The 22,966-nt window shown below is 40.2% G+C and overlaps 1 protein-coding gene across 1 annotated transcript; it reads left to right on the forward strand.

Moving 5' to 3' along the window:
- The first annotated feature begins 1,078 nt into the window (after positions 1-1,078).
- On the forward strand, positions 1,079-21,609 carry LOC106563286 (T-box transcription factor TBX5-A). The gene is made up of 9 exons (XM_014128753.2): positions 1,079-1,589; positions 2,589-2,761; positions 3,084-3,178; positions 5,153-5,272; positions 6,694-6,841; positions 12,428-12,580; positions 16,675-16,766; positions 18,917-19,149; positions 19,332-21,609. Exons 2-9 carry the CDS (start codon positions 2,618-2,620, stop codon positions 19,919-19,921), a joined length of 1,575 nt encoding a protein of 524 aa, XP_013984228.1. The 5' UTR covers positions 1,079-1,589; positions 2,589-2,617; the 3' UTR covers positions 19,922-21,609.
- The last annotated feature ends 1,357 nt before the right edge of the window (positions 21,610-22,966 follow it).

Consider the following 22,966-nt stretch of genomic DNA (forward strand, 5'->3'; position numbering starts at 1 on the left):
GGGTGGGCTACAGGGGTTATGGTAATTGGCATAAGAACAACTGACATCTTAGAAGTCTAAATATTGACATCGTGCCACTGAATGACCATAGACCAACAGCCTATGGGGTCATACCACGCCGTGTGAGGTGTCTTTAGTAGCAGCTCTGTAAAGTTTCTGTCACACGGTTCTTCCCGTTCGACGTGTCACACCCTCTGAATTAAATCATATAGGAAATGGACTGAAAACCAAATGTGGTTTTATCAGAGGTAAGGCGCCTGCGTACTGGAATAATGGCCTCGGGTGAAACAAATCTAATGTAGTGTGCACGGTGGAGGATTCCCACCATAATAAAGCCGTGAAACAGAGATGTCTGCGTTGTCCACATAAGACGAACGTATGTTTAATACTAGAATACAGTAGACTGCCAGAGAGTTCAACGACCAAGCTCAGTATGTCACCCTCCCTGCGCGCAATGGAGAATCTTCCATGTGGTCTGATTTTGTATTCACGCGTAAATACAGATTTGTACGATATCTGGCCTTCAATTTACATTGCAGGACTATCGTCATGGAAATGATGGCATATACAATTGTGTTGCGCTATCTTCTAATGGTTATTCACTCATTGTAAAGTTATGCGGCCGTGGCCCACACTTAAGGCTCCAAATCATTTTGACGAGGCGGGATGAAGGGTCAGACGCAGCTCATTCACACATTGCATGGATATTTTCTGTAGGCTACAATTTACTTATTGTTGTCTACTATGCACATGCACTCCTATTTTATTTTATGCTTTTGTTGACCATTGTTCTCAGATCTGCCCATATAATCCCATTCAAAGGTTTATTTGTTCAGTTCTCCGATGCAAGACGCATATAGCCTAGGCTAAATTTGTTAGTAAACATATATTTTTAAATAGGATGCCTTTATCGGTGTTTGTCTCTTAATTGACCGCGATGTAAGCAAAATCACAATTGCAAACGTTACTGAGTTTGCGCAATAGGAAAATATCTCCAGCAGATTTAGCAGTAAATGAGAGGTTTTAGAGGGGGTTGAGGGACGTGGGAGGGTGGACCTGAAGAAGACTACTTGAGGGTGACCGTTCCTGTTCAGGCACTGGATAGGCAGAGAGGACAACCCAAACTAGCCTACGCTGCTCGTCACAGACTCAGCGCTTCCGATTCGTAACGCGTACTACCGTGGACCGTTGGTGTGCGAGAGGGAGGGAGAGAGAGAGAGAGAGGAGGGAGGAAAGAAGCTTGGTGACGGACTTGCTCCTCTGGAACACTGCAATGTGCTATCACCAGGGAAGGCTTCCCAAACATCTCGACTATAAAATGTACAATAAAGTAACACCGCGCGCGTTATTTTAGCCATCTTTGCAAGACTCTTGAATCTTCCTTGACTTGTGAGTGTTTGCTTGGTCGCTAGGTCGCAGTCAATCTGAAGATAGAGACAATCCATGGAGATACTGGATAGCCTTTTCGGGCTACACATTGGGATTATACATTGAATTGGGTGGAAACTCTTAGCAAACATTTTTTTGAAGAAACTACCTCGGCTGTGCCATAGCTTCACGATATTGAAAGTGACGTTTCTGGTTACAAGGTAAATCCGTTTTTACTGTACGGAGTAGGCTACCGGGTGTCATCGTAGTTAGTGGTTCATTATAGTAATTGTTATCGCAGGTCATGTCAGTTTAGGCCCTCGTATTGGGGAAAACATCACGTCTGTTTTTGCAAGGAGCTGGGGACGCGTTTAGATACAGAAGCCGTATATTAGACCATTTTTGGCTATACGTCGTGCTCTCTGTTTATACAAATACATATATCTTACTATTTGCAGTGGTGGTAGTTGTTACCATCACCATCTAGCATCCAAGGAATACATAGCCTATAGGCTTTGTCCCGAATTTGAGGTTTTTGTAATATTTTGTCTAGATTCCCTATAAAAACATAACGCCGGCAGGTAGCCTAGTGCTTAGAGCGTTGGGCCAGTAACCGAAAGGTTGCTGGATCGAATCCCCGAGCTGACAAGGTAAAAATCTGTCGTTCTGACCCTGAACAAGGCTGTTCCCCAGTAGGCCGTCATTGTAAATAAGAATTTGTTCTTCGCTCAGTTCCATACTTTAAAAAAATATAGGCTGCTAGCAAAGTCAGCGTTATCGAGTTTAGACACGTTATGAGTGGTCTCCTTGCTAACCATGTATCACCATTGCTATGTTTATTATTACAAGTAGCCTACATACTTATTTGTTATTGTAATCATTTCTGCTACAATTATTGCTGTCTTTATTTTCTTCGTTATTATATCAATTATAATGAAAGCCATAGACGTATAGCAGTTGCGAATCAATTCGACTCACGCTCAACCTTTGTTCAATGAAAGAGTCTCAGACTGAAATGTATTAGAAGGATGAAGACTGCGAAAATGTGTGTGCTGAGCATGTCATGGCTATTTTATTTTCACCTACAAGTTATTTCAGTCGAACTGGAATTTCAATTGGCTAATGTCACATCAAAAATGTATTGAATAAAAGTTATGCGCATAGGTATATTCAGGACTGAGAATGTGACGTTAAAATGTGCTTTTGTTTCGTTCTAACAGTTGAGGCCTTGGTCGCCGGAGCTCCAGACATGGCGGACCAGAATGAAACCGTTGGGGTCCAAAATTCGCCAAGCGGTTCAGAGTCAAAGGAATTACACTCCGAGAGTAAAGCAGATAAACAAAATGGAACTTCGGGCAAATCTCCATCCTCCCAGACGACATATATTCAACAGGTCAGCGTTACTAACTATTTTGAACCTATGCACTTCAGGTCGACAGCCTCAAGTCACTGCCTAGAGGTTGCTCTTGACCTATATGCCTATCTATTGCTTCAGAGTAGCCACATGTGAATAGTAGGCTAATATGAAATGCTATTGTATCTATAGGTTTTTGTTCAACTATAATGGAATTTATACTACAGTGCAACATTGTCCCTGTATGAATGACACGACATAGAGAAGTATATATTAGTTGTATAATGATTTGGCTAATTAAGCTTACAGAATGGTGTCAAGGAAAAGTGATATTGATATTCGTTTTACTTGTCTAATGAAGGGAATGGAGGGGATAAAAGTGTACCTCCACGAGAGGGAACTGTGGGAGAAGTTTCACGAGGTGGGGACAGAGATGATCATCACCAAAGCAGGAAGGTAAGAGAGCAGCGCCTGCTAATACTGGCGTTATGGGCTATGCGGATACCTTTTAGGAACATACACTGATTTAAATATTGTTGCCATGGTCAATGAATACATACATACACCAGAATATATTACTGAAATTAGTTGTGTCATGTTTGTATGCTTTAATTATATGAATGATCCATGTTTGCAATACGCTTAGGCCTACATGTGAGGTTATGTTTGAATAATTATTAGTTGAAAAAAAATTGTCAAAATTACTACCACTAAATTTTGTCATTTTTTTCAACAAATAATTATAGCAGTTGCTAAGTATTACTAATTTTGACAGCTCGGTGTCTGAAAAAGTGAATCTGTCCATGTTCCGTTTGATGTATGAGCACAGAGATGAGTGGTTTTACGTTTCAATAATGTGATAGTGAAAATGAATGCTGTATTCGTTTCTGAAAGGAGGCCTACTTTCACTTTTGTCAATAGGCCAAGAGATAGCGTCATAAATACATCTATATAGGCAGAGTCATTTTAAGACAGAACCTTGGCTAGATAAATGTCAAATAAACAACACGTGGCATATACTATATGTTATATCACCTCCATTCTTGTAATCCTCTCTCACTTTCTCCATCCATTTTATTTTTGAGGTTTATTTTTCCAAATTGAATACGTGATATTCTTTTCATTCTACCCTAATGTTCGTCACGTTTGCCATATTGAAAACATTGTCAAATTACTTTTCAAGACAAAAAAGTAGGGGGGCGGAGTGTAAATCCGTTTAGCAAATCCGTCTAACTGGCCTGTTTAGAAACTCTCAAGGAATATGGTCGAGATATTCTTGTACCTGTGAACTTCAATATGCATGATGGTCGGTGGTCTCTGCTCATGTTAACAAATCGTCTTGTGGCTTTTAGGTATTTATTATTAATTTCAGTGATGTCTCAATAGCCTTCCTATGGTGCTTTAGGTTAATGTTTTTTCTCACAGCTGCATAAAGCCGTCTTTATATTATGTCCATTCATTCCCCCTTTTTGGCTTAAGACTTTATTAACCATCCCTCCTCAGCCCTTACCCCTTCCCATCACCCGGGCGGCAGGTAGCCTAGAACGTTTGACCAGTAACCGAAAGGTTGATACCTCGAATCCCTGTCAAGGTAAAAATCTGTCGTTCTGCCCCTGAACAAGGCAGTTAACCCACTGTTCCTAGGCCGTCATTGTAAATAAGAATTTGTTCTTAACTGATTTGCCTATTTAAATAAAGGATTAGTAAAAAAAAAAAAATCGCCGCGTACGACTTATTTTCTTTAGCAATTTCTATACCATTGCTGACGTTTTACTTGTGGAAATTGGCACATCTGGAAATATATGTGCACACATCACACATGCATCTGGTTTTAGTGGGGCATTTGATGCAAAATAAGCTTCCTTAAACCGAGAAACAATAGGCCTATTCCTTCATAGAATAAATAACCTGTTTTCTTTTGTTGAAGTACATTCGCTTCTTTTGTTGCATGCGTAAAAGTATGCAGTCGCTTCCAAGCGAACAAAATATATATTTGGCTACTTTAATTCCCATGTATTTTCTTTTGTTTTATTGATTGTCGTTCTAAGCTTCATTTGGTTGTATGTATCTGACGTTGATATTCATTTTGAAGCAGTGGGGTTTACACCCACCCCTAAAGACTTGGAGTGTAGGCCATTCGTCTAAGCTTGCTAAATTTGGAACAAGTTGTGGGCTTCTATGCAAGGCCTGTGTCAAGGTTGTAGAAGTTCATTGATTTTTAACAGTATGATTTCGGGAACTGTAATCAATTTATATGACAGGCAGGACATCATGTAGAGTTGAACAATATCGACTATTCCATAAATGTGTCAATAATCCTACATTCCCTTAAGCAAATGGTCACTTCAATCAATGATAGCAGTCATACTTTATTAATTGTAAACATTTTCACTTGTATTGTGTAACTATTTCATCGTGCTTTATTTGCAGAAGAATGTTTCCCAGCTTCAAAGTGAAGGTCACTGGATTGAACCCTAAAACGAAATACATTCTCCTGATGGATGTCGTGCCTGCGGACGACCATCGCTACAAATTCGCTGATAATAAATGGTATGTAGGACTTTTACAAAACTCTTGGATCGTTCCAGGCAATTCCCAAAGCCGTATCACAATAACTACCTGTATGCAACATATGATCACGTGAACACATTATGATACGTATTTTCAGCTCCAGAATGTTTCACAACCCTATAATGAGGCGTTTTCTGTTTGCGAGTTTTAATAGCATTATAGTGCAGTTCAGTAGCGTATGGACCTATGCCCCCAGGCTACTACTATTGCATACATCGATATATGGAAACTGTAGTCAATGTGCAATACATTATCCTAGTAGGCCTATAAGAATGTATCCAGTTGATGTCAATACATCGCCTTATACTTCACGCTATGGAATGAGATTCATAATCAGTCTTGGGACTAAAAACCTTTTTTATTGAAATTGTATGGTTAGGCCTACGGTTTATGCCTCACATTCTTTTCCCATGCATTTCGTAGGCCTAGTAGGCAATCTTTAGCAAACTATTCCTTATGGCTCAAATGTCTAAACGTGTTGCTGTAGGCTGTGCAGCCTAATGTACTTTAAAAGAACATTTTACCAAATCTGAAGAAAAAGAAATGGCTTTCGGGTGGAGTAGGGGGATCCTCGGCAAGTGCTGCGGAGTTGTGCTGACTACCGACTAATAGCCTTGGGATATTTTTATGTTTTATGCGAATTTATTATAGCGTTGATGTTTCGTATGGTGAGGGTGTAGCTCTCTTCTGACACCTCTGAGGAATTCTCTTTACCATCAGTGAAACGTAGCTTAAACACTATTTGTCATGTCCATCTGGTCAACAATGCCTTTTTGGGGTCAGTGGTTTTCTACTGAGAGTTTTTAAAGAGTATAATCACATGCAAATAACGCTGATAATGACCTGTTCAGCGCATGTTGTGGAACTAATCCGCTCTTGGTCAACTAAGAAAATGATGTTCCCCCGTGCCAAATTGCAGGTTATTTATTGTTGGTCAACGTATAGCACGCCATAGGACACAAGACTATAGGCTTAATGTAGGATATTATATAAAAACATGTGTTCAGTTTGCATTTATTGTCACACAATAGCCTTTTTTACAAAAATGTGCCATTCTTATTCCTGTGAGGTGAGAGTAGGCTAAACAAAAAATAGGCTATACGTGGACAGTATTAAAAACTACAAACTAAAGGCATTTGTCGAACCTTCAATTTCATTAACTATTGGCCTATAATGGTATAATCCTGGTAAAATCTCCAGGTTTGGACAAACCCTAGGCCTAATTCCAAATAGTTCAAAAAAAAAAAAATCGAAGAAGCTTTGGCTACAAATTAGGCTAAACCTGTATTTCTGATGAAAAGTGAATTATGCCTGAGGCATTTTCATAAACAGCAGTGGGAAACAGTGGGGAAGAAGGGAAAGTATTTTGTTTAAACGTTGACTTTGGTGGTGTGATTCAGGTCTGTGACCGGGAAGGCCGAACCTGCCATGCCCGGGAGGCTCTACGTTCACCCGGACTCTCCTGCGACTGGGGCGCATTGGATGAGGCAGCTAGTCTCTTTCCAGAAGCTGAAACTGACGAACAACCACCTGGATCCTTTTGGACATGTATGTTTACGGCTCTTCATATATTATGGGTTGGTCTGTAAGACGCATGATGATTTTCGTAAGGAATACTGTGGCTTATAATTATCAAAGCCACATCTGCATGCGTTAGTAAAGAGTAGAAGTCAGATGGCATCCGTTTCTTTCCTTTTAACGATGCTCTCATTATGAACTCCCAAGACCCTCGATTTTGTGATCCATATCTGAAACAATATAGCAAACACAAACATCCCTTACATAATCGATTTGCTTCGATGTTAAAAATTGTGCTGTCGGCTAGAGATGTAGTTCATGTGGTTCCAGGTTTGGGTGACATTGTGTCCAAATTAAACATCTAAACAGAGAATACAGGATAGGACTGATTATGATACAATAGTTATATACTTTATAGGACATAAAAACTGCCCTATGCAATTATTCATATTTTGTTAATTGACAATCACAAGAACAATATTGGATGTTAAAGAAATTGAAATAAGGAAGTGGATTATGCACAAAATAGCCAATTTAGAAAAAAGTTAGAAAACTATAACAATTCTAGAAAGTTAAGTGATAAACTTACTCTGTCCATCTCTTGAATTATGACATGAAGGAAAGTGTCAATATTGGTCACCTGCTTGTTGCTTCTACATGTATGAAGCTGATTAGAATTGCAGTTGTTTGAGCCTATTCTTTCTGCTCAGAGTGGAGCAACATTTTTTAAAATGATTTAAGCAAATAACAAACTGGATGCAAACCATAACACTATAAAGGTCAACACATAATCATATGGTCACAGATTTAACAGCAATTTGCCATCATTGATGATAGCTGTAGTAGGGAGTATGTTGATTGGAAATCATTTCGCATTCTTTGCATGTGTAAAAGTATGGGCTCACTGCAAATCTACGGCACAATGCGTGTGATTTTGAAGTCAGCAATAGTACAGATTGTACTCTCTTTAACCATTGACCAAAGCACCTACAGCACACACAGCACTATCTATCTTCTGCCCGATCACATGACTCCTTTGGCGGTGTGTGAGAATTTATAGTGATTGTTGCCATGCCAAATCCCAGCTGGTAGAATGAAATTGGAGCTCAGTTCAGTTGGATTGTGAGCAGTGTTGTAAATTTCGGGCCAGAATGCATTTTTAATTGGTTGCAGTGGTTCCTGGCATGCCCTCTTTCATGCTCAAAAAGTTCCATAGGATTCATAAATGAAATACTGGTGCTGGGCCAAGAGACTATTCTATCAGCTTGTTTGTCCAGCTGGTTGAAATAACTTTGAGACAATTTATAATTAGTAGTGTCAGACATGGAGTTGAAACATGTCAGTGAGGTAGGTTGGAGACAGTTAGGAGGGACCTGAAACATGTCAGTGAGGTAGGTTGGAGACAGTTAGGAGGGACCTGAAACATGTCAGTGAGGTAGGTTGGAGACAGTTAGGAGGGACCTGAAACATGTCAGTGAGGTAGGTTGGAGACAGTTAGGAGGGACCTGAAACATGTCAGTGAGGTAGGTTGGAGACAGTTAGGAGGGACCTGAAACATGTCAGTGAGGTAGGTTGGAGACAGTTAGGAGGGACCTGAAACATGTCAGTGAGGTAGGTTGGAGACAGTTAGGAGGGACCTGAAACATGTCAGTGAGGTAGGTTGGAGACAGTTAGGAGGGACCTGAAACATGTCAGTGAGGTAGGTTGGAGACAGTTAGGAGGGACCTGAAACATGTCAGTGAGGTAGGTTGGAGACAGTTAGGAGGGACCTGAAACATGTCAGTGAGGTAGGTTGGAGACAGTTAGGAGGGACCTGAAACATGTCAGTGAGGTAGGTTGGAGACAGTTAGGCGGGACCTGAAACAGGACGTTACTTTACAATTGTTTGGTAATTAGGCAGAACAGAGCAGGACCTCCCCTCCCCAGCCAGAGAGCATGCTGGGATAAACCAGTGGCTCCTGTAGGTTTCAGAAGGTTGAAATGAATGTTTTTATGACTGTATATGTTTGTAATTGAGTGTGAATGTGAGTTTACTGAAGGGATTTCTGATATTTGGTTTGATTTTTACAGTTCATTCTGCTATTGTTAAAGTTTACAATACATATTATTGACAATATTTATATATTTTATGTTTGTTGACTCTCAATCATATAGATGGTATAATCTCAGTTATTTGGGTTAGGTTGCTAATTGAGGCGTTAGTTTCTATCTGATACCAATAGTATGCATATAAACATATGATTACCCATTTTCAGTTTAGGGCCTCCGTTTTATCACAAGCCTCAGCTAGGGCTTTGATCTCCCTCTCAACTTGCGTAACATTTCTCAATGTTATTCATCTTCTCCCCCAATTTGCTGGTGCTGGTGCACTCGTCCAGTCCTCCCCACACATGTTTTAGCCAGGAGGGTGGAGTGTGGATATCCCACTGTTTATGTTCCAATGGCAGTGTGAGATGAGCAATAGATGATGGTGTACAAAGTCTGTTAATCCAAAGGCTTCAGAAAGCCCTCTGATGTGGAGGAACTTGAAAGCAGAGGGCAGCCGCTGGAGACCCAGGCTGATCCCTCACTATCATTAAATACTATCATACAGAGTCGGGGAGAATGGAGATGCAGAGCGCCAGGGCAACCGGGCAGGGAGACACGGCGTGTGCTGGAGGCCTAGTGGGTGGTCTGCTGTGCTCTGTGGTCACCCGCTCACAGACTGACGGACACGAAGGGAACCCCAACCCTGTCTGTGGTTCATGTTGTTGTCTGTAGAAAATGAACACAAGACTCTTGGTCTAGGTCACATGACACATAGATGTCTTCAGGAGTTAGAAAACCAGGTTGCATCTAAATGTGTTAAATCAAAGCATCCCAATGGTTTGTATCATAGTGAATCTGTAAGACAGATAACTTTTACATTTGCGGTTATGTTGGCTGATGTTCATAAATTATTTACAAGTCCCTAACCAACCTCCTCTGAAGGCTTTGTGGTGGGATTGGTGAATGTGAGCATACATCTGTTTTCTCCCACAGCTTTTATCTAATTCAGTGTTTTAAAATACTTCAAAAATACTTCAGCTTTGACCCATTGTATTTTTAATGGGCAAAATCAATATGAGTCATAATGCATTTCCAGTGTTGGCTGTTGAAATACATTCACCCATTTTCGGTTTTGAAGACAATCAAATGCATTCGACACTAACCTACTATCAAAGTGCTTTTGGAAATGTCACTGTGGATAACTATTTACTCTCTATTCTGAGGTTGAACTGTTCCATCAGCTGTGAGAATCCACTGAGGTCATGTCTTTGTAATGCCCCAGCAGTCTAGGAGGTCAGGGCATCCTCTCCCTTTTCTCTGCAGCGTGGCAACTGAAAGGAAAGTACTAAAACAACCCTACAGATAAGAGATAGGTGGAATGCCCAGGGGCAGGGGTGCAGGGGGTTCCTGAGGGGGCAAAGGAGAAAAAACCCTGTTTTGTTATCTGCAAATGTAAGTGGATTTAATGAAATTAAAAATCATTAGATTGTTCATGGCTGATGCCCATGACTCCACAGTATGTCAGACCAATTAGACTAAAGCCTGCGGATGAGATGGCCTCATGAGAAGAGTTCAGGGCTCAAGTTCAACTGGGTGGACCGCGTCTTAATGTCGCCAGTGGTAGTAGTCATCACTTAGCATTACTAGACCAGAGGGGTCAGGGCGAATGCAGGGAAAGAGAAGATGTTCACGTGTTACAATGGGAACTCATCTTTTCTGACATATGTGCATTATCATGGGATGTAAAGAGCGTTTTATTGTATTACTATCATGCTCTTCAGTGATATGTTTGTAGAGTTACATATAAGCTATGCTCACATTTAGATTTTGACTGTACTTTAAATGATATGGTCAAATAAATGTACATATACTGTATCTTGGGCTCCCGATTGGCGCAGCGGTCTAAAGCACTGCATGTTAGTGCAAGAGGTGTCGCTGCAGTCGCTGGTTCATATCCAAACTGCATCACATCCGGCTGTGATTGGGAGTCCCATAGGGCGCCACACAATTGGCCAGGGTAGGCCGTCATTGTAAATAAGAATGTGTTCTTAACTGACTTGCCTAGTTAAATAAAGGTTAAATAAAAAGTGAATTGCTATATGAGTATTCTTGGTTTTAATAAATATTTTGTATGTTTTATATACACTGAACAAAAATATAAACGCAACATGTAAAGTGTTGGTCCCATGTTTCATGAGCTGGAAAAAAAGATCCCAGAAATGTTCAATTTTCACAAAAAGCTTATTTCTCTCATTCTGTGTACAAATGTGTTCACATCCCTATTAGTGAGCATTTCTCTTTTGCCAAAATAATCCATCCACCTGATAGTTGTGGCATATCAAGAAGCTACTTAAACAGCATGATCATTATACAGGTGCACCTTGTGCAGGGGACAATAAAAGGCCACTATAAAATGTGTGTGCAATTGGCATGCTGACTGCAGAAATGCCAGAGAATTTTATGTTAATTTCTCTACCATAAGCCGCCTCCAACATCATTAAACTGCCACTAAACTGCATACCACGTGTATGGCATCGTGTGGGCGAGCAGTTTGCTGATGTCAACGTTGTGAACCGGGTGCCCCATGGTGGCGGTGGGGTTATGGTATGGGCAGGCATAAGCTACGGACAACGAACACAATTGTATTTTATCAATGTCAATTTGAATGCACAGAGATACTGTGATCAGATCCTGAGGCCCATTGCCGTGCCATTCATCCGCCACCATCATCTCATGTTTCAGCATTATAATGCACATCCTCATATCGCAAGGATCTGTACACAATTCCTGGAAGCTGAAAATGTCCCAATTCTTCCAAGGTCTGCATACTCACCAGACATGTCACCCATTGAGCATGTTTGGGATGCTCTGGATTGACGTGTACTTCAGCGTGTTCCAGTTCACACCAAATATCCATCAACTTCGCACAGCTGTTGAAGAGCAGTGGGACAACTTTCCACAGGTCAAAATCAACAGCCTGATCAACTCTATATGAAGGAGATGTGTTAAGCTGCATGAGACAAATAGTGATCACACCAGATACTGACTGGTTTTCTGATCCACGCACCTACCTTTTTTTAAGGTATCGGTATCTGTGACCAACAGATGCATATCTGTATTCCCAGTCATGTGAAATCCATAGATTAGGGCCTAATGAATTTATTTCAGTTGGCTGATTTCCTTATATGAACTGTAACTCAGTCCTTGAGTTTAAATTTGTGTTCAGTATATTTGTGTTTTATTCAAAGCACTAGCAATAGTATTTTGAGTTTATCTGAATTTTCTGAATGGGTTTAGAACTATGTTTCTTATTCTTGGTGCTGGGGACCCAAATGGTTACACATTTTCCCCAGCACTACACACCCGATTGATTCCACTAATCAAAGGTTTGTTGATGAGTTGATTTGTAGAATCAGTTGTGTAGTGCTAGGGCAAACTCAACTAAAAAACATTGGTTTAGATTTATCTGAATGTGATTTTGATAATATCAGACTGTGTTTTGGTGAGATTATGCGTCAGAGGTTGCCTATTTGTCAGGAGAAAACAGAAATGGTCAAAATACAAATAGGCATACATTTCTCTCTTCAGATTATCCTGAACTCCATGCATAAATACCAACCCAGGATTCACATCGTGAAAGCGGATGAAAATAACGGCTTTGGCTCCAAGAACACGGCGTTTTGTACCCACGTCTTCCCAGAGACTGCCTTCATTGCGGTTACGTCCTACCAGAACCATAAGGTAACTTTTCGATTTTGGACGTGTTTAAGTCATTGTATTGCGTGTGTGTGTGAATAGCCTAAATTGTTGTGAATTTGTCAGTGTATCATAGATTAGTAATTAATTACACACAGTTTATAACTAATACAAACTTTTTTACTTATAGGCATACAGAAAAACCGCCTTTTTGCATCGCCTTGTCAATTGAAAGTGACACAAAACGTCACAACACGTAGAAAATAATTGCATGGAATAATCGAAAATAGTTCAATAACATCAGAAAGTTGCTCATGCTGTAGGCTTTATGGCTGCTAAAGACCTGACGGTAAGACGTACAGCCGACGAATGAGGTCATTATCAAAGCTTGAATAATAAAACGGATAAGGTGTATCCTTTCGCAAGAAATGGAGTCCGATCTAATTATATGTCCCCATGACCAGTGGCAGAACATTAGGCCCACGTCTGATAATCACCGATATCATATTCAGTCATTGGCAGATGTGAGGAAGCTGTCCTGTGGGCCGGGGAAACCGCATGTCCAAAATATTGGATAAGGCGCGACCTCAAGAGACTTTTGGAAATTTCAGTGACTGGTCCCGTTTCATTAAACTTTAAACTCAACGATAGGAATTACAGATACTCCTCATACATTTTGAAAGTTGTATAACTGGCCTATGAGTGTATGTTCTTTATTATGTTTGCGCTTTATTGATATGCTATTGTATATTACTAGAGAAAATGTAGTCGCCTATAGCCTGTAAGAAATAAAGTAACAGCTTGTTTTATTGTCACCAGTGTCCCAACTCCATAGGATACTGAAGCTGCAATACATGTCGAAATAGTCCATATTGTGATTATTTTAGTCATAAATAAATAATTAATGTATGCATTTATATTTGTTTCTTATTGAAATGTGATAATTCACAGGCACATAGACTATTACGCATGGACTTGCAAGAATTATAATTTTAGTTCTACTTAAATTAGTAAATTCTAGATTAAAACATGAGTATATTTTCTTTCATGTACACTACCATACCTAGGCATACATATATTTATTGTGATCTTTTCCTATATGAACTTGAACACATTTACATCCACTTGTTGAATGCGCTTTATTTTGGCTGCGATTTGGAGCGTTTAGAGAAGACATCGAAATAATATTAAAGATTTCGTTTTCCTCAAGTTCTGACGACTCATAATCTTAGGAGTGCTGTCCTATCGTTTCTGCGTCTGTTTAACATCCGTTTTTAACTATGTCGGAGTCAGATTTTAGTGTGGAACAGAGGGAATATGCAAGGGGGCGAGGACCCTTAATGTGTCCTGAGCCAATCCGAATTCCCAAAGACTCTGAGAAACAGGAAATTCAAATGACTGAAACTCTGGAGAAACCATTCATTATATTCAGGGAGTTTATTGAGGGGACCTGAGAATGCAACATGGGCTAATTATTATTACCAGAGCCTGCCAGACTTCCAGATAGTTTTCTGATTACCCTAACTTTTTCCACGAATACATAATCCAAGAAGGTTACATCTGCCAATTAAACTAGAGAAAGTTATCATGCCATGCATTTTGGGGAAAGGGCACTAACGCGCATGAGCAGGCGCAGCCATCTGCCGTCAATACGGTCAAACTTGACCATACTATAGGCTTGTATTGAACAAATATAGCAATTTCCTTCTTAGTAAGCTATTTTGAAAACAACTCGCGTTTTCACACCTTCTGTTCTCAAGTCAATAGGCAAATAGGCTACAGAAAAGCATTGGTCCTAGGCATGTTGAATCTGAACGTATAAATGTACCAGCTAATTTACTACCTCTAACGAATTATAATTGCATTATAGTAAATACCATAGCCAAATATCACATGCAATGCATGATATAAACAAATGCAGTATCCTACTGTATTATGAATGCATGTTTGTCATGGTTGCTATCTGTGGTAGTCAAGACAAGTATATCTAACGAGTTGGTAACAAACTGCTTTGTATTTAACGGGGTGTATAGGCCTATAAATGTTTCCAGAATGGTTAGGAAACTCTGTTACCCCAGGCTTGTCTAATTCTTTCATACTATCAGTGTTAATTCACGGCGATTTCTTTAATACAACCAACAGCACACTATCAAATATTTATAATATACGTTTGGAAATAGTCTTACATTTGTGTAATCTGGTATGAATTCGTCCAAGTGATAATTGATGCAACCTGATTGACGCTCAGTAATATAAACTTTTCATCAAAGTTACATTAGTGAATTAGGTTTCATTAACATTTGCATTTACTATGCTATTCTTGCCCGCCTTTATAATGTAATATTTCACCTGAATTATCCTGCATATTAGGCTTGCAATTAAATAGGCATGGTAGGCCTAAGCGATTACTTCGGCGGTTGGGTATGCTATTTTGTTGAGGGTGTGTTACAAGTTATTTTTGCGAACATTTGTACCACCAACAGATATTTTCAAAATTATTGCTTTTTTTAAATAGATAACTAACATTGAGAATCATTATGTTGTTGAAATACGATAAAAAAAAAGATTGAATTCCCTTAAAACTTCTTTATTATCTATCCACACTTTATTTTCTACATTTGTTTCTCAATGAAAATCTACATGGTGCCAAAACGCCCCATGCATTAACGAGAAGCTAAAACCGTGTTTTTTCTCAACAAGAGATGTTGCACAAGGTTTCGTAGAAAGTGAGAGCCAGTGGGTGGACAGAAATCCATTCTTGTTGTGAGGCGGTAAGCACTAGACCCGCCAACTAATTAGGGCCTACCTGCCAGAAACAGCGCGCCATTGAGAGAGGGCGATCCCTGCATTCCGTTTAACCTAGGAGTCGTTACTACACTTAGAAAAAAGGGTGCTATCTAGAACCCAAAATGATTCTTCGGCTGTCCCCTTATGATAACCGTTTGTAGAACGCTTTTGGGTTCCAGGTAGAACCCTTTCCACGGGGGGTTATACATGGAACCCAGAAGTGTTCTACTTGGAACCCTTAAAGGGTTTTCCTATGGGGACAGTCCATGGAAAATTACATTTTTGGCGTCAACTTTAGAACTGTAGCCTGATCCACTCTAATATTTATAGAGTTGTGTGGTCCAGCTATACTTTTATGATAGAAAGTGTTCATATTTAGAATTAATGAATTAATGTTGTTTTTCGGGATTAAATTGTGTGCTTACCCTGAGCACATGGTCAGGGTAAGCACACAATTTAACAGCGACCAAGTAGTACAGTAGGCCTACATCCAAGTACTTTAAATAGCAGTGTTGAGGAGTAGTGAACTACATGTAGTTCAACTAGTAATTGAACTACATTTTGTGTTAATTGGTGGTGGTTTAACTAAATTCAAATCTAGGTAGCATTTTCAGTAATTTATGACTTTTTGCCATGTAGCTAACTACAGGAACTACAGGCTCGTTTTTTTGTGCAAAAATATGGGTGAAGTAGGCAATACTTTGCATTCTGTTTTTGCCATCAGATCTACCTAATTATCATTTGAAACATTGTTTTGTGTTTAATATGCTAAATTACACATTTGGTGAACATATGACCCCAAAGTGACTGGCTCTTGCAATTTGTAGTATATGACATTTCAGATTTTGTTCACCAAGTAGTTTGGATGTAGTGAACTACTTTTTAAAAGTAACTTTAGTTAAGTAAACTGTATTTTCTTAAGGGTAGCTTTAGTGTAGTTTAACTTCTTCCAGTGTGAAGTAATTGGTAGCTTGGTAAACTAGATTTCCAGAGTAGCTTCCCCAACACTGTTAAATAGCAGACTTCAAACCACAGGTTTTGTGAGGTTTCTCCCCAGGTGCTTATTTGAAAGGTTCAGTTTGTCACGAGACTGACCACAGCGCATGTGGACCTATGGAAAGTGTCTCATTCAAAAAGCATCATGAGGCTGATGTTCCACATGGGAGGGTAAACACGCTAGTTTTAAGTGAACATATCCTGCTATAGCCTCAAAGGACACTACAAGTCCTCACAGAATATAGAGGAAAGGAAACACAAGTATAGCATTGTGATATTAGCTTTTCTTGTTACATATTGTTGTAACTGACGGTTGAATTGTGTAACAACTTACAAATGTGCATGCTGTTTTACAGATAACGCAGCTGAAGATAGAGAACAACCCATTTGCAAAAGGCTTCCGTGGGAGTGATGACATGGAGCTCCATCGGATGTCCAGAATGCAAAGGTAAAGATGTAGGGTCTTAACTTGATCACTCTTTTGTTGCTGAGAAATTTCCTGCACCACAGGAAATGCATACGAGCTTTGGGATTTACGTAAATTCACTGAAAATCTGCACTAACAGTTATATTAACAGTATTGCACTTGTCATATAGCCTATTTTGTCCAGCTAATAGCGCAACCACCGATCAAGCAACTTTATGGACTAAACGTTCAAATCCTCTTGCAGCACGATTCTTTTTCAATGACAATACTGGTCAAATTAAGAACCTACATCTGTAGAAACGTATCACGGTCTCAAACAGACACATAGCCAATGGCCAAGCTTTGGTTCAGTGCTTAAGTTGCCTAACTTTTCTATCTCAGCCTACTAGAAATAATCCAAAATTACCATCATTAGCAGTTGTTTAGCACACTATACTGTAAGACAATAAACAGACATTTTTATATTTTACTAGGCAAGTCAGTTAAGAACAAATTCTTATTTTCAATGACAGCCTAGGAACAGTGGGTTAACTGCCTTGTTCAGGGGCAGAACAACAGATTTGTACCATGTCAGCTCGGGGATTCGAACTCGCACCCTTTCAGTTACTAGCCCAACACGCTAACCACTAGGCTACCCTGCCGCCACATTAGAAAATGTAACCGCTATTACAGTAGATAAGGATTACTAACATTGTAATCAGTGTCACTTCACAAGCACCGTTGTAATCCTTCAGTCAGTGAAATGCAAACCAGATATGAGTGTTATTTTCGGTGAGCCCCACCACCCCCTGCTCCTCTCTCCCCAGCTGTGATTTAAGTGTAGTTGTTGAGCAGAGGCCAGTCTCTATGTCCCAGGGATTTCATGGCTTATCTGGCAGGGCCTTCTGAACCAATGACATCCATCTTTACCCAATATTCCTACCAGTCATCTGTGCGTTGATGATATGGCTGGTACAGCAGCGGCACTGACCACATGCCCCTCCCCTTTATTCATTCCAGATGAGTGCTTTACGCATGCGTCCACACAGTGTGGAAAACATATTTTCAAAGGAGAAAATCTGGTTTGAGACTTCCCCAGATCGCCAACTAAGGTGTTGCGTGGCCTTTCAAACAGAGCATTCCGAAATCAGAGAAAAATGGGAAAGGAGCCTTGTTTTCCAATGCTGCAGTGAAACTTTGCCTCCCATGAATTTTTGGAATGGGAGAACAGAACATTCTCTCCAGTCAGCCACTGCAGGTGAATCATTTTTGGTTGACTGATTTTCCCCATCAGTAGGTAATAGGACACATTAAATGCAAATCTTGTCGTGAAATTATATTTAAGAAACTATTGGGATGTTTTTCCTTTTTCTCACCTGCAGTAATGTTTTAACAAATTGATTTTGCAAATTTAATTTTGGATTATCTAAGTCAGTTGATTAAGTTGGTTCATGTCACAAGATAATACTGCTGTAAGTGGAATAGTTTTTTTTTTTATAGACATTTGTAAATGGATTTTAATTGGCCAAAGGCCAAACCAGACTATCACTCCTAAATGCCACTGTCCTGTCTTGCCAAGTACAGTAAGCTCAGCACGTCTGGTCTTGGTTAGTATTTCCAAGGGAGAGCTTATTGCAAAACCAGGTCACTGGTTCAAAAGTAACAGTCAAAGAAATCAAAGAAACGGAAGAGGCAAGAATGGCTCATTCACGGATCCTCTAGATGAATGTGACTGGAATAAATCCCTGTCTTTCCACTAGAAACTGATCCTCTGGAACACTGTCTCTCTGTGAATCCTAAGTGGGTTTGTCTCATTGATGGTCAGTGTGGTTTGTTAGCATTGAGAAGGGTATAGTGTCCAGTCATTGGATGAAAGAGAGTGTGTATATAAGTCAGCCATGGTTAATGACTGAGGTCAGGCGCAGTCCTCAAATTGATACCAGGCTGTCAAGTAATATATTTGTCTTCTTCTTTTGCATGTGAAAATGCATTATGAATGCAAATAAATGAACAAATACTATGACGAGGATAATTAGGATTATTGATCTAGGATACTTAGGTGATAATTAAATACTATTGGCAATGATAGTAGTAGTAGTAGTATTAGTGGTGGTAATATTAGTTGAAGAAGCGTACAGTACAGTAAATGTTATCATCATTTCCTAACCCTGTCTCTGTATGAATGTCTGCAGCACTAAGGAGTACCCGGTGGTGCCTCGCAGTACGGTGCGCCAGAGGGTGGGCACCAGCCAGAGCCCGTTCAGTGGGGAGGTGCAGGGTATGGTCACCCCCAGTGGCCTGGCCTCCCAGTACACCCAGTGTGAGAACGGGGCCAACAGCACCTCACAGGATCTCCTGCCCCAGTCTGGCTCCTACCCTCTCCCACACGAGCACAGCCAGGACTACCACTGCATCAAGAGAAAAGGTGGGCCAGGCCATCATGATATATGAGCCATGCATGCTAATGAGATGTGTTGTTAGGAAGCATAAAAAAGGGAAACATAGTTGATTACTAAAGTAAAAATATGTACAATGTTTTGTTCAGCTGATAGGAGTCTACAGTATGTGTACATACTGTAACTGTAACTGTTTCCTGTCGGCCCGTAGTGGAGGATGACTGTCACTCAGGAGAGCCCACCTACAAGAAGGCTTACCTGGAGAGCTCCTCCAGCGAGGACGACCATTACTACCGTCCCGTCAGCTACCCACAGAGCCTGGGCCTGCCTGGGGGGCCCTACAGGACCGAGTCCAGCCAGAGGCAGGCCTGTATGTACGCTAGCGCCTCCCAGGGGGCCGAACCCGTCCCCAGCCTGGAGGACATCAGCTGCAACACCTGGGCCGGCATCTCGCCCTACGGCAGCTGCTCCGTCACCACCATGCAGCCAATGGAGCGGCTGCCCTACCAACACTTCTCCGCCCACTTCACCTCGGGGCCCCTGGTGTCCAGACTGAGTGGGGTGGCAGGCCACGCCTCTCCGCAGCTGGGTGACGCCCACCACGCCATGTACCAGGGCCCCATGGCCCATCAGACTCTGGGCCGCCAGTGCAGCCCCGGGGCAGGCATCCAGTCACCCACTGCAGGTCTCCAAGGCAACGAGTACCTGTACTCACACGGGATCCCGCGCACGCTGTCGCCTCATCAGTACCACGCGGTGCACAGCGTCAGCATCATGCCAGAGTGGAATGAGAGCAGCTAAACGGGTTTTCTTCGTAGGAAAGATGAAGAAGTTATAGAAAAAAGAACAGTGGGACTTTAGATACATCTATATTTATATTTTTTAAGCTGAATACAGTATGGCAGTGCAGTCTCGTGAGATTAGTGGGTGAGCCATGAATGCCTCGAGCATTGGACTTTGGTGTTCAGAGGAAGTGGGAATGACTTTGCAGTTGACTTGTTAATGCGCCTATGGGCAAACATCATGAGGATGAGCAAAACAAGGTGGAGACAAGCATTAACCATTGAGTTTTAAGGAGTCTTATTAGGACAACTAAATACGAGTTTAAAAGCCAATGCTTTTGCATGAGGGACAGAAGTGACTTTATCAAGAGACTCCCATTTTTAAATTGTCCTGTTTTGATAGTGTATTATACATCTTGGTGCTTGAGGGATATGTTTTCTTCTTTTTCTGCTTCAAGTAGAAATCTTGTTGACCTTTATTCTGTAGATCTTTACATGCTTTAGATTTTGTGCAAAAAAAAGTTTTCATTTTGTTTGGGGCTTTTGTAGAGAAACGCTTACTTTTTAAAACCATTCTTCAGAAATTCAGAAGATATTATTCTTTTTGTGGCTATTTTGAAAACATACTCGGTGAGTTGCTGGCCAGATTTGTCAATCAAAATTACAAAGTGCAGAAAACATTAGATACTTATACAAAAGACATTGTATTGCTCTGCTTTACTTTGAATACATCACCACCATATCCATGGATACGGGTTTGTATAACGGTGAGGTCATATGCAGTTGACAGGTCAATAAGCTGACAGTGTGTTCTGTAGAGCAAGTGTGTATCGATATCCTCTCTAACTCTGGCATGTACAACACACACTTTGACCTGGAAATATTTGGATGTGGTTTGCAGTTTGTCTGGGGAAGGTGTGTGAAAAATGTACCTGGTATTCGCTTGCAACGAAAGCTAAGAAACAAGAAACCTTCTGACATAGTGGTTCTCATTCAGGCACTGCCCTTATAAGAGATATAAGCTAGAACCAGTGAAAAGATGATTGCATATTTTTATTTTGCTAATTGAAAATACCATTTTTATTAGTCTATGTTGTACCCAGTAAATGTGTGTTGTTTCTCAATCTTTTCATTTATGCTCCTACAATTGGCACTTCTCCCACGACTACAGTCATGAACTCAACTAGAGAAAACAAAGATATGTATGGTGTATGACGCCTTTAACCATGTAGAACGCAAAGAACCAGAGGCAAAGATTGATATAGACAAATAATGATAATATGAAATCATGGTCACTTCAGAGATTATACAAGACATCAGTCAAAATACACGTCATCTCTGCCAATATATGGAAGTCCTGTTATATGTTAAAGGTCAGGTTTATGTATGGACAAAGACTTATTTTTAAAATGCTTGTAGTTGATAGAATGTTACTTGTCGATAGTATTTATTTTTTTCCTGTATTGTAAATCAACTTCTCCTGTTGTATCGACAATGAAATGTGTTAGTCGGTCCGGTTCTTTTTGTTACTTTGTTATTTAGGCTAAATGTATTTTCTTTTTTAATCATCCTGCTTTAGAAATCAGGACATTCATTTACAGTTGTCAAAAGTCTAAGAAAGACAGAGATTGATTACTGTGATGTAAATAAACACACGTGTATATAGAATACGGAATACTTGCAATAAATTTAAAAGAGGATTCTGTATTTTCTGATTTGACCTGTCTTTTATTTTGATGACGCTTACTGTTTAATCGTGACACCTAACAAAACTACTTAAACATAAAACATTGAATTCATCATTTGGGATCTATAGGACTCTGTACAGAGATAAGATGTTTGACTACAACTCTACATAGATACAGACAGCTATGCAAAACCATAAGAGACACTAATGTGATACACCAAAGTGTGGGGTAATGGACAAAAGCTCTGACCATAGACTTTTTGCTCCTTTGTTTGTATACACATAATTTTTGTTAATGCAACAAATGTTAAATCTTGTCATCCCAATGTAGGCAGCAGCAGTAACTAATTATACATACTTGTCCCCAGCTTCTCTTTATTCAATAGATAATCCTGAGGATTAAAGGTCTGCTGTCTGGCCAACCCCTCTGAAGCCCCTCATAAATCTTCTGTCTGTCTGTCTACGTGTGTTGTGCTGGTTTTGCCCCTTGGTGCAGTTGATTGGTTACCTTAGAAGACATATTGACCAGAGTTGACCACTCCTTAATCACTGTTTTAAACCACAGCCTGATGCTCACATTGTGTTCTTTTACAGAAGAGCTTGTTGTTGATCAGCCTAATGAAGCTTAGAAGGTTCTCAGAATCTCATATGAATCACTTCATGATCGGGACCATTTATGATGAAGTGTTCTCCCTAAAATAACACACGATTTTTTTTAATTATCCAATGGGAAGCTACATTTGGGTCCAGAATTATTGGATACCTTGATAAAGTTGAGAGAAAAAAAGACTGTATAAAATAAATAATTCAAATTCTGGGCTATATATATATATATCACATACACACACATTGAACAAAAATATAAACGCAACATGCAACAATTTAAAAGATTTTGCTGAGTAACAGTTCATATAAGGAAATCAGTCAATTGAAATAATTTCATTAGGCCCTAATCTAGGGATTTCACATGACTGGGAATACAAATATGCATCTGTTGGTCACAGATACCTTAAAAAAAAGATAGGGGCGTGGATCAGAAAACCAGTCAGTATCTGGTGTGATCACTATTTGCCTCATGCAGCTCAACACATCTCCTTCATATAGAGTTGATCAGGCTGTTGATTGTGGCCTGTGGAATGTTGTCCCACTCCTGTTCAATGGCTGTGCGAAGATGCTGGATATTGGCGGGAATTGGAATATGCTGTTGTATATGTTGATCTTGAGCATCCCAAACATGCTCAATGGGTGACATGTATGTTGAGTATAGAGGCCATCGAAGATCTGGGACATTTTCAGCTTCCAGGAATTATGTTCAGATCCTTGTGAAGCCTTGCATTATCATACTGAAACATTAGGTGATGGCAGCGGATGAATGGC

Source organism: Salmo salar, chromosome ssa11, assembly GCF_905237065.1.
Source record: "Salmo salar chromosome ssa11, Ssal_v3.1, whole genome shotgun sequence".
NCBI classification, from domain to species: Eukaryota; Metazoa; Chordata; class Actinopteri; order Salmoniformes; family Salmonidae; genus Salmo; species Salmo salar.

Excerpts from the sequence above, each read along its gene's own strand:
- LOC106563286 (XM_014128753.2), top strand. The coding sequence starts at position 2,618 with ATGGCGGACCAGAATGAAACCGTTGGGGTCCAAAATTCGCCAAGCGGT. Across the intron at positions 6,842-12,427 it reads ACCTGGATCCTTTTGGACAT|ATTATCCTGAACTCCATGCA; the intron begins GTATGTTTACGG and ends TTCTCTCTTCAG. Across the intron at positions 12,581-16,674 it reads CGTCCTACCAGAACCATAAG|ATAACGCAGCTGAAGATAGA; the intron begins GTAACTTTTCGA and ends GCTGTTTTACAG.